The following is a 12,121-nucleotide window of genomic DNA, read 5'->3' as shown; positions in this document are numbered from 1 at the left end:
CACATTTTCAAAAAAGACCCATTTTAAACGCACAAATAAGTGAATAAAAATGTTATTATGACCAGAAATGAATCATCGAAGTACCAGAGGAAACATTTAAAGGCCTGGTCAGCAGTGACAGGAAGGGTTTGGCTTTGAACTTTGTAACACGGGTGATGAAAGAACCTGTCGCAACACAGCAGACAAGCACACATACTTTTTGCTAGGGCGGTGGCTGAACTAGAAACAGGAACTTGAGAAACTGGTCAGCAATGAAAATCCATCTCAGTCAACAGCTAAACTACTTTAAAAGTACTCAACATGTATAAACTACAAAACATTCTCTCTTCAGCTGATCCAAAATGCTGCAGCAAGAGTTCTGACGAAAATCAAGAAGAGGGATCATATTTCTCCAATTTTAGCTTCCCTCCATTGGCTTCCTGTTAAATCAAGAATAGAATTTAAAATTCTTCTTCTAACGTATTAGATCAGAATCAGATATACTTTAATAATCCCAGAGGAATATTGCTGTTTCAGTACAATCGCCATAACATAACAAACAAACAAACATCACAAACATCTCAGGGGGAGATGATTTACTGAGGCCTTGCTGCCAAGGTCACCCACCTTACATGGTGCCCACAGGGCGCTGCCATTACTCTGTGGAAGTGAAAGTGTTTATAGTTTCCGTGAATACTCTCCAGAGGCAATTGTCCTTGATGTTATCAGCCAGCTAACAGTTCAGAAAGCATCCACAGGTGTCAGTGGGGGAGGAGGGAGCAGAGGGAGAGTTCTGAGCAGTCTCAGCCATAGCAATCCAGGAGTAGAGATAGGGAGGGCAAATATGTTATTTGTTATGAGGGCATGCTGCACTAACTTTCCTGCCAGCTTTAAGTCTTTTGCTGGCGCCAAATGGTGAAATCCAATTTTCCAAATTGTTGGGCTTTTCCGCGCTTCACGTCCACATTTTATCCCATCTCCCCATGAGTTCAACCACCGAAGCCAGTCTGCATACCAGCACATCCAGCTTTCGGCTCTGCTCCTCCACCTTCCAGGTCTGTCCATTTCACCACCTTAGTGAGCGCGTTCTATGCAGCCGGCAGCCTGATCAAGGCCAAATGGCTACCGACATCCACTGTAGTTGCTGATACATCAAAAATCCACAAAAACCAATAAGTAAAAATCCAAGTATCCTGAATCCAAACATGCAAATGTTTCAAACGTCCAGGAATGACAAAGTCGAAAGACACACCATTTTCCATCCAAGAATATAGGGTGTATCCCACAAAATGAGTCAAATCAGGACCGGACGGGTCCCCCTTTTGTTGCCTACCCGTCAAAAAATGTATCAATAGCATTGAGAGACCAGCTTACCAGATCCATGTTTTTCAAAGTTCGGTTGATATGAAGAAAGTCCTCAGGCTCCTCTCCTGTGGAACCAACTCCCAATTTTGGTCCGTGAAGCAGACACCCTGTCTACTTTTAAGACTAATCTTAAAACTTTCCTTTTTGACAAAGCTTATAACTAGAGTGCCTCATGTTACCCTGAGCTACCTCTATATTCAATTATATTTTTCAATTCAATTTTATTTATACAGCGCCAATTCATGAAACATGTCATTTCAAGGCACTTTACAATGTCAAATTCAATCATATTATACAGATTGGTCAAAAATGTCCTATATAGGGGAACCAGTTGTGACATCTACATTACAGTGTAGATGTCACAACACAGAAAGTCAAATATGTAAGTCAGTGAAACAGAGCAGTTAAACAAATAGTAACACAATATGAAAAGAGCCCGAACATCAAGAACGCAAAGTTAAGAATGCCTTCAGGGAGTTCAGGGCACAAGGCAGGAATTAATCTCATCGCTGAGGGTTCTCAGGCAACTCCTCCCGTTGAAGAATAAGAAATATGAGTTTTCTGGCTTCTTCATCCCCAGTCCTTTCCTTGGTTCCCGCTTGCAGGTGGGACAATTGAGCTGGATGGTAATGAATGTTGAGTTCTGGCTTGGACAATGAGCATTTCTCCATGAAGATGGTTGGCAGACACGAGGCACAGAAACAAATGTGTAATTAGTGTTCTTATCAAACTCCCATTTATGTCTCATTTATTAAAAACATCCTCCAAGCACTTTCACATTCAAGATATTCCTGTGCACAATTATTTAGCTCCCAGAATTCTGCAATTTAATTTTTATTTAAAAGAGTAATCTTTAAAGCACTAAACAGCACTCCAGCAATGAAGGCTGTTCCCCACCAGGAAGAGGAGGTCCTCCGCCTTAACACAGCCGACGTGTGGAAGACTCTAAGGAGAGTCAACCCGCGGAAGGCCCCAGATCCCGACAACATACCAGGGCGGGTGCTTAAAGAGTGTGCAGGTCAGCTGGCTGGTGTCCTCACAGACATTTTTAACACCTCGCTGGACCAAGCCACAGTGCCAGCGCTTTAAGTCTGCCTCCATCATTCCGGTGCCGAAGAAACCTAAAATCACCTGCTTTAACAACTACCGGCCTGTTGCACTGACTCCCATCATGATGAAGTGCTTTGAAAGGCTGGTGAAACAACACATCATCTCCAGTCTCCCCCCAACATTAGACCTGTTCCAGTTTGCCTACCGATGGAACCGCTCCACTGAGGACGCCATCTCCTCTGCTCTTCACCTGAGCCTGGCACACCTGGAGGAGAAGAACACGCACGTACAGATGCTGTTCCTGGACTTCAGTTCAGCGTTCAACACCATCATCTCACAGCACCTGGTGGAAAAACTGGAACATCTGGGCTTCAGCACACCCCTTCACAACTGGCTGCTAGACTTCCTCACCTACAGACCTCAGTCAGTCTGTCCGGGTCGGTCAGAACACCTCTGATGTCATCACCCTCAGCACGGGCTCCCCTCAGGGCTGCGTCCTGAGCCCCCTGCTGTTCACCCTGATGACTCATGACTGCGCTCCCAGGTTCACCACCGATCACATCGTGAAGTTTGCTGACGACACAACGGTGGTGGGCCTGATCAGAAATGACAACGACCAGGACTACAGAGAGGAGGTGGAGCAGCTGGTGGGCTGGTGCAGAGACAACAGCCTGATCCTAAACGTGGAGAAGACGAAGGAGATCATCGTCGACTTCAGGAAGAACCGGCCTCACCACGCTCCACTGCTCATCAACAACTCAGCTGTGGAGGTGGTCAGCAGCACCAAGTTCCTGGGGGTGCACATCACGGACAACCTCACCTGGTCTGTGAACACCACGTTACTGGTGAAGAGTGCACAGAAGCGACTGTACTTCCTGCGGAGGATGAGGAGAGCCCACCTGCCCCCGCCCATCCTCACGACCTTCTACAGAAGCACCATAGAGAGCATTCTGACCAGCTGTCTCTCTGTGTGGTGTGGAGGCTGCAGCACCGCCGACTGGAAGAACGTGAGGAGAGTGGTGAGGACAGCAGAATGGATCATCGGGGCTCCTCTCCCCTCCATAAAAGACATTTCATCTCAGCGCTGCGTGTCCAGAGCTCGCAACATCATCAGAGACCCCTCACACCCCCACCATGGACTGTTCTCCCTGCTGCCCTCTGGAAAGAGTTTCCGCAGCATCCGCTGCAGGACCACCAGGTTCTGCAAAAGCTTTTTCCCTGTTGCCATCAGACTGTTGAACTGTTGAACTCTGAACTGGACTCTGCATCACATTTGTACATTGCATCACTATCTGGCATTACCAATGCTGCCAAACTTCTAGTTTCCTTTAATGCAATGCATTTTTGCACAAATGCCTTTTGGCACATGAAAATAGTCTGAACATTCTCCTGCACACTGTCTTTCTCCCCCATTGTTTACATTTTGATCACTGCTGCATTGTATACTGTAAATGTTGCCTTATTCCACCTGGAATCTCACTATACTCTTATAAGCTGTATACAACGAAATTTCGTTCTGTATGCACTCTGTACATGCAAAATGACAATAAAGTTGTTTATGTTTAAGTCTTTAAGTTAAAATGTATTTGAAGTAGGTTTCCAGTAATTCTTAACAGAATGCATCCAATGTGTGTCTTAACTTTTATTGTCTGACAGTGGAAAGTTATCTGCAGCATAATTTCATCAACATATTCGTTTCATGTCACTTTCCATTCTATTTTGAAAACCCAGCTGAGAAAAAGGAAGCCTTTCCATGTGGAAGCCTTTTCCAACTTCAGCTTGAGTTGCACCAAACCTTTTTCCTTCCTTCTCTCTCTCTCTCTTTTTTAAGGGAAGTGCTGTTGCTTTAAGAAATGAGGTGCAAATCTGCACAGAGAAGACAAAATATTTATACCATGCTGGTAGCTGTTTAAGCATGCCAAGGTTCTTCACAACAAAGCAGCGAGCAGGAGAGGTAGAGAACAGGAGCTCTTTTGAAAACATTCAAACATTGTGAACAAACAAAGCTACTTAAGCAAATCAGAATTAGTTCCCAATTAAATTCTAAAATAAAGTAAACCTTACGTGTGATTATTTGCCATTTTTAATTGAGGATTAAGGACTTTGAAGTAGAAGTTCTTGGATGAACGCGTCTCTGTGTTCCTATTTGTTTAGGCCTCGGTGATCGGATCTGTGTGTTTTGAGCGCAGACCTGGTCAGGACAGGGCAGGTTTTCTCTGATGCTTTCTCTTTTCGGCAACCCCAAAAAAAACCAAAACCCTTTGCAGTCAGTGTTAGGTGTCAGGTAACCTGTGGGACCACCTCATCGTCTCCCTTGGTTCCAGCCTAGTTCCACCAGCTGTGACAAGTTTACAACAGCTCCAAACCACAGCAGCTCATCCCTGGGAGCTGTGCCCCAGGGGTCTCCACACCGCCCTGTGTGGAACATCTCTCATTGTAAGGATCTAACCTTATGTCCTATCCAAGATGTTCTTTACACAACAGGAGTTCCAATGTTACGTGCCATTGCAACTTTAATGTTCCTCAGAGTAAACCTTCATTCATTGATATCACCTTCAAGCTGTTACCCTTTTATCATCACAGCCCCCCAGCAATCCTGGCCAGATCAAAAATGTCCCCATAATTTAATCTAATTAAATTAAACAGTTGTACACTGGTGCTTTAATCTGCAATTTACCCATGTGAGATAGTAGGAAGTAGTCATTTTGCTAATTTTGCAGTCTTGTCCATTACTTTAAGATGTTCTTTAAATGCGATGTTCGCAATTTCCTTCGCATCAGCAGGTAGTTTAATGGTTGAGGTTACTCTGCTTATATAGTGAAAATAATTAATTAATTCATTTTTTTATTCAATTTAACAGTTGATATAGTGCCCACTTAATTTATTAGGTTGCAAATTTATTTTGGTGCAAAATATTTTTCTTAATGGTCTTCAATATTTTGTCATGCATGATGTGTTTACAAAGCTTGTTAAATCTTAAAGTTGCTCCTTAAAAGTTTTCAACTTTACATAATCTTAATGTGTTTCATAATGTGTGTTTTGTGTTTTAATTGTGTACAAGAAAATCTGAAGTGAATTGCAGGAAGTTGTGCCAAACTCATCTTTGCTTCTGTTGCTGAAAAGACCGTGTTTTTTGCCACCTCGCCAGTTGTCCATTTTCAGAGTCCTTTCATGGCATCAAGCCTGAATTTTAGTCAGCGACCACATCCCTACAGCAAGAGCACTCATCCATGAAGCCCATGATCCCACCTTCATCTCTGAAAGCAGAAATGGACTACGCCAGCATATTTTGCCAAAAAAAGCTCCATAGGTTGAAAAGAAATTACAGCAAAGAAGTCACAAACAAACATTTTAACCACAGTCTTCCCTCTAAAATAACAAACATAAAAGAAGTAAAAGAAAAGAAATAAAAGAAAAGAAAAAGCAAAAAAACTAAAAGAAATAATAATGAAATAAAAAAAAGAAAACAAAATTTTCCTCTGCCAAAATCAAAACTCTAAACTGGATCAGGCAGAAGTCAATGACATCACCTTTTCTCCTTATCCCAAGGATCAGCCCCCATGTTACTGTGGCACCGTTTGTTATTCTCTCGCATCTGAGAATTTCTAAAAAGAGACTAAAATTTCTCTGTTAGCATATTCCTATCATATTGACCAGGTTTCTTTGCAAAGAAAAGAAGCAGAAAGATAGAACTGTTAATAGCAGAAAGCAACAAACATTTTTAAGACACCACATGTCTCCACTGGAAGATCTCCTGGCATAAATTGTTTAAAATTGAGCATAATTTGGTGTCCAAATATGATTATGACTCCTTACCGCACTGCTAACTTTTGATTTCTTTCTGGTGCTTTTGACCACGTGAATTTACTGTTATTCATACTTTTACTTATATATAACTTTCAAAATCTCAATTGGTCAAGGGTGAAACCTTAAAGTGAACCGATTTACAATTATTCTAACATCAGCCGCTCATGGGAGTAGGAAAAGCAAATGAAGGCGATTAAACGGGTTGAAACAAACCAAAAATATTAACAGCTTGTCACTTAAAGTCTGTTTAAAATCATCTTAAGACTGCAGGAAACAATCTCATGTATACATGAGGGAGATCTCGGAAACTCCTCTCAGAAAGGCCTGGACTTGTCATTTTGTTGGTCTTTCAACTTTTAAAGTGTTGAACATTTGCAGATTCCTGACTATAACTTGTTTTTCCAAAGTTTACTTGAAGATTCTGCTTTTTGGGATAGAATTATTTCTTCTGATGATGATGCTGACGACGTGTGAAGAAATCGTGTTTCTCAATAATAAGAGGAGGAGAGAGTAAAACAAAGCTGCATAAAGGAAGAGGGCAGACTTTCTTCTGGATCTCCTGCCAGAAATGAAAAGCTGTCACACAGCGAGAGGAACCATGGAGGAAAGAACGCCACAGAACCTGCTGCTTTGTAAGTCCAGAACATCTGGGTTTTCCTTAAAGATCCGAGTTTTACTGCCTGTTCTGCTGAGGAATGACGATGGAGAAGAATGGAGGAGAAACTAGTTAGACTGCATGAACTACAGCTTTGACATCTGCAGGATTAAAGATAATCTGAACATGTGAACTAAAGACATGAAGCCAGTTTAGAAAGAACTACTGCGCTAGAACTGGAACATCAAGGTGTCCCAGAGATCAGTTTTCTATCAGAACTGTGAACTTTGATTGAAACCAGTCTAAATGTGTGTCATCTGCAGGTCTGAGTTTCCTCCTGTGCTGCACAATAAACCAAGGTTAGTAACATTTTCACCTTTTAATGATCATGCAGGCAGAAACTAAAGTTCTCCAGGATTTTGTTGTGGATATTAATAATTATCAAATAAGCGAGCATACCACTCATTTAATTAAGCGAAAGGGTTCACTAAACCTTTTTACATTCTGTGTTAACATGGGAAAAGTGAGTAACCTTCAGAGGAATGCAGCCAATGGAACAATCCACTTCCTATCTAACACAACACCTCCCTGAGTCCTTTATTAAAGAAAACACAATTGTAAATCTGTAAGCATGTGAACTTCTTCCCACGGTAGAGTTTTCCATGTGCATCCAGACAAGATATGATGAGAGTTACATACATCAATAAAAAATGTTTGCAACAGTTTCCTCAGAGAAAGATTAAAAAATAGAAGAAATAGGAGATGTTTTTGTTTTCTTTTCTTTGTTTCTTGTTAGCTGATGGTCAGTTGTTAATTAAAAAACAAATGCTGAACATTATGATATTTATTCTCTTTATATTTCTGACTTTAATATCAGTCCTCCCAGCTGCTCTGACTGTGAGTCCCGACAGAGCTCAGTTCTTTCAAGGACAGTCTGTGTCTCTGAGCTGTGAGGAGGACAAAAGCTCTGCTGGATGGACTGTGAGGAGAAACACAACCACAGACACCAGGACTGAGTGTAAAGGATGGGGAGAATCTGCTGGTTGTAGCATCTCCTACTTGCGTCCATCAGACAGTGGACAGTACTGGTGTGAGTCCAGAGAGGGAGCAGTCAGCAGCTTCATCGAGCTCAATATCACTGGTAAGATCAGACTGTGGAGTTAGTGTTCAATTCAATTCAATTTTATTTATATAGCGCCAATTCATGAAACATGTAATCTCAAGGCACTTTACAAAATCAAGTTCAATCATATTATACAGATTGGGTCAGATTATACAGATTGGTAAAAAATGTCCTATATAAGGAAACCAGTTGATTGCATCAAAGTCCCGACAAGCAGCATTCACTCCCGGGGAACCGTAGAGCTACAGGAAGAGTCATCTGCATTGTCCATGGCTTTGCTGCAATCCCTCATACTGAGCAAGCATGAAGCGACAGTGGAAAGAAAAACTCCCCATTAACGGGAAGGAAAGACCTCCAGCAGAACCAGGCTCAGTATGAACGGTCATCTGCCTCGACCGACTGGGGGTTACAGAAGACAGAGCAGAGACACAACAAGAGAGACAAAAAAGCACAGAAGCACACATTGATCTAGTAATCTGTTCTACATTAGATGGTAATAGCTGTCTTCCCTGGATGATGTCACAGCTAACAGAACATCAGACCAGGTGTACCTACTATGAAGATAAAAGTGAGAGAACAAAAGGTTATAAGCAGAAATGACGACAAGCAATGCATAATTTAAGAACAGTAGAACTCTATAGAGTGAGAGAAATAGGCCCTGATGTCCTCCAGCAGCCTATGCCTATCACAGCATAACTATAGAGGTAGCTCAGGGTAACATGAGCCACTCTAACTATAAGCTTTGTCAAAAAGGAAAGTTTTAATATTAGTCTTAAAAGTAGACAGGGTGTCTGCCTCACGGACCAAAACTGGGAGTTGGTTCCACAGGAGAGGAGCCTGATAGCTAAAGGATCTGCCTCCCATTCTACTTTTAGACACTCTAGGAACCACCAGCAGACCTGCAGTCTGAGAGCGAAGTGCTCTGTTAGGAACATACGGGGTAATCAGAGCTCTGATATATGATGGAGCTTGATTATTAAGGGCTTTATACGTTAGAAGGAGAATTTTAAATTCTATTCTTGATTTAACAGGAAGCCAATGAAGGGAAGCTAAAATTGGAGAAATATGATCCCTCTTGTTGATTTTCATCAGAACTCTTGCTGCAGCATTTTGGATCAGCTAAAAGCTTTGAACTGCATTTTGTGGACTTCCTGATAGTAAAGAATTAAAATAGTCCAGCCTTGAAGTAACAAATGCATGGACTAGTTTTTCAGCATCACTCCTGGACAGAATATTTCTAATTTTGGCGATATTCCTGAGGTGAAAAAAGGAAACTCTGGAAACCTGTTTAATATGGGATTTAAATTACATGTCTTGGTCAAAAATAATAAGATTTTTTACTTTATTACCAGAGGCCAAGTTAATGCCATCCAGATTAAGTGATTGATTAAGAAGTTTAATTTTTTGAGGACTCTGGTCCAAAGATTACAACTTCGGTCTTGTCAGAATTTAAATGCAGAAAATTTAAAGTCATCCAGCTTTTGATGTAATCACGACATGACTGCAGTTGAAGTAATTGATTGGATTCATCAGAATTTATGGATAAATATAGCTGAGTGTCATCAGCATAACAGTGGAAATTAATCCCATGATGTCTGATAATTTTGCTGATCGGAAGCATATATATAGTAAATAGAATTGGTCCAAGGACTGAACCCTGTGGTACTCCACAGGTGACCCTAGAGTTTGAGGAAGATTTATTATTAACATGAACAAACTGGAATCTGTCCGACAGATAAGATTTAAACCAGCCTAATGCTTTTCCCTTAATCCCTACAGTATGCTCAAGTCTTTGTAGGAGAATATTGTGATCAACTGTATCAAATGCAGCACTGAGATCTAACAGGATAAGTATAGACACAAGTCCATTATCTGAGGCCATGAGAATATCATTAGTGACCTTCACCAGAGCTGTTTCAGTGCAATGATGAGCTCTAAAGCCTGACTGAAACTCCTCAAGTAGGTCATTACTTTGTAAATGTTCACAAAGTTGATTAGCAACTACTTTCTCAAGAATTTTAGATAAGAAAAGAAGATTTGATATAGGTCTGTAATTTACTAACTCATCTTGATCAAGAGAAGGTTTCTTAAGTAAAGGTTTAATAACAGCTACTTTAAAAGCCTGTGGTACATATCCATTTACTAAGGATAGATTAATCATGTCTAAAATAGGACCACTAATCAAAGGGAATATCTCCTTAAACAACTTGGTTGGGATTGGGTCTAACATACAGGTAGAAGGTTTAGATGAAGCTAAAATTTTAGATAGCTCAGAAAGCTCTACTGCTTTTAAACAGTTCAGACACTGCGCAGGTTCTAAAGATTCCTCCAATGCTGCCTCACTTACTGAGGATGAGGTAATCATGTTTGGGAGGATGCCAATTATTTTATTTTTAATGGAATCAATTTTATTTATGAAGAATCCCATATAGTCATTACTGCTAAGAGCTAAGGGAATGGATGGATCAACAGAGCTGTGGCTCTGGGTAAGTTTAGCAACCGTACTAAAGAGAAATCTAGGATTATTTTTATTCTCTTCAATTAATGATGAAAAATATGCTGCTCTAACTCTGGGAAGGGTCTCGTTATACAACAATAGACTGTCCCTCCAGATTAAGTAGGATTCCTATTGGTGTGTAGAACACCATTTTCTCTCCAGTTTCCTAACATTGTGCTTCAAGGAACGCAGCTCTGAAGTGTTGATGAAGCTGTGTGGAAATGGATGAAATGCTGTAGTTTGTCTCTGTGTTGAGGTGGATCAGTGATAATGCACAGTCCTGTCCTCCCTGTGATGGAGGGAAATGAAGTCACTCTGAGCTGTCAGAAAGAGAAAGGTCCCTCCAACCTCCAAGCTGCTTTCTATAAAGATGGCTTCCTCGTCAGGACTGAGCCTACAGGTCACATGACCCTCCACCATGTGACCCCCTATGATGGAGGCCTCTACAGGTGTGGCATCATCGGTTATGGAGAGTCTCCAACCAGCAGGCTCTCTGTCACAGGTCAGGAAGACTGATTTTCATTTCTTTGTTTCCTTACTTAAGGTTATATAGTTTTATAATTGATTAATTGACAGGTTTATAAATATCTTTATTTCAGCGAAACCCTACGTCCCTCCCCCTCGACGTTCTTCTGGCTCCTCCTCGTCTCTTCATGTCGTCTTGCTCCCTCTTGCTTCATTTGTTGTGTTTTCACTGGTGTGACTGTTTCTATCAATGAAGCCACATCGCCACTAGTCAAGCAGTAAGACACAAACGTCATGATTCACTATTGCTCCTTAATCACAATGTTGAATTTGTGTTACCACATTTTAAACATATGTTTGCATAAAATAAACAGAAAGTCATTTAAAAGAATTCAAACCAAAGAGAGTCCCTCCTCACCATAAAAATGTATTTTTATTTTAATTTAAAAGAAAACACCATCCCTGCTTTAGAGTCCCGTGGTTCATGCTTTACACCACTACATGTGAAGTTGATGGAAATTGTTAAATCAACCTTGTCCTTGACCCTATCTGACCCCAGGCTATTCCTCCTAGTCAGATCTAAACAGTGTCTAATCCCTAATCAGCTGATTCTGAAAGGCCCATGCTGCTTCTCCATGTCTGGTTCTGGTTCTGGTTCTGCAGAGCAGGCTGGAGCCAGAAGACCTGAGTGGTCTGGAGGGTTGATGCCCTGATAACAAGTCTGTGATGTATTTAGGTGCTAAGCCATTCAGGGATTTATAGACTAACAGAAGGATTTTAAAGTCTATTCTCTGAGATACAGGGAGCCAGTGTAAGGACTTTAGAACTGGGGTGATGTGCTCTACTTTCTTGGTCTTAGTGAGGCCAAGCGCAGGCAGCATAGTTCTGGATCAGCTGATCCACTTTTTAGGCAGACCTGTGAAAACACCGTTGCAGTGATCAGTTCTACTAAAGATAAACACATGGATTAGTTTTTCTAGATCCTGCTGAGACATCAGTCCTTTAATCCTGGAAATGTTCTTCAGGTGATAGAAAGCTGACCTTGTAATTGTCTTTAGATGCTTTTGGAGGTTCAGGTCTGAGTCCATCACTACACCAAGGTTTCAGGCCTGATCAGTGGTTCCTAGCTGAAGCAGCTGAAGCTGTGTGCTAACCTTTGATTCCCCCTTATTTTTTGTCCAAAAATTATTACTTCAGTTTTGTTTTTATTCAGCTGAAGAAAATTTTGTCACATCCATTC

The 12,121-nt window shown here is 41.3% G+C and overlaps 2 protein-coding genes across 3 annotated transcripts in view; both read left to right on the top strand.

Annotated features, from left to right (window-relative positions):
- LOC110367669 overlaps positions 1-12,121 on the top strand; it is a 35,581-nt gene that overhangs the window by 3,506 nt on the left and 19,954 nt on the right. The gene's annotated exons all lie outside the window — the stretch shown is intronic.
- On the top strand, positions 5,887-11,574 carry LOC105922336 (Fc receptor-like protein 5). Of its 2 annotated transcripts, none has more exons than XM_021313987.2 (5): positions 5,887-6,833; positions 7,120-7,155; positions 7,683-7,937; positions 10,673-10,918; positions 11,016-11,574. In XM_021313987.2, the coding sequence occupies exons 1-5, from the start codon at positions 6,770-6,772 to the stop codon at positions 11,117-11,119; spliced, it is 705 nt and encodes a 234-aa protein (XP_021169662.2). In that variant the 5' UTR covers positions 5,887-6,769; the 3' UTR covers positions 11,120-11,574. The 2 variants fall into 2 exon arrangements, with proteins under 2 accessions (XP_021169662.2, XP_012713681.2); XM_012858227.3 differs by having other exon boundaries at positions 7,674-7,937.

This window comes from Fundulus heteroclitus, unplaced genomic scaffold, assembly GCF_011125445.2.
Source record: "Fundulus heteroclitus isolate FHET01 unplaced genomic scaffold, MU-UCD_Fhet_4.1 scaffold_71, whole genome shotgun sequence".
NCBI classification, from domain to species: Eukaryota; Metazoa; Chordata; class Actinopteri; order Cyprinodontiformes; family Fundulidae; genus Fundulus; species Fundulus heteroclitus.
Note: the sequence above shows the minus strand (reverse complement) of the source record. Positions and strands in the feature narration are given on the sequence as shown.

What these genes read in the sequence shown, in the direction of transcription:
- LOC105922336 (XM_012858227.3), top strand. Translation starts at nt 6,770, where the DNA reads ATGAAAAGCTGTCACACAGCGAGAGGAACCATGGAGGAAAGAACGCCA. An exon ending in CATCGAGCTCAATATCACTG is followed by an intron (nt 7,938 to 10,672) that starts GTAAGATCAGAC and finishes CTCTGTGTTGAG; the next exon opens with GTGGATCAGTGATAATGCAC. An exon ending in CAGCAGGCTCTCTGTCACAG is followed by an intron (nt 10,919 to 11,015) that starts GTCAGGAAGACT and finishes TCTTTATTTCAG; the next exon opens with CGAAACCCTACGTCCCTCCC.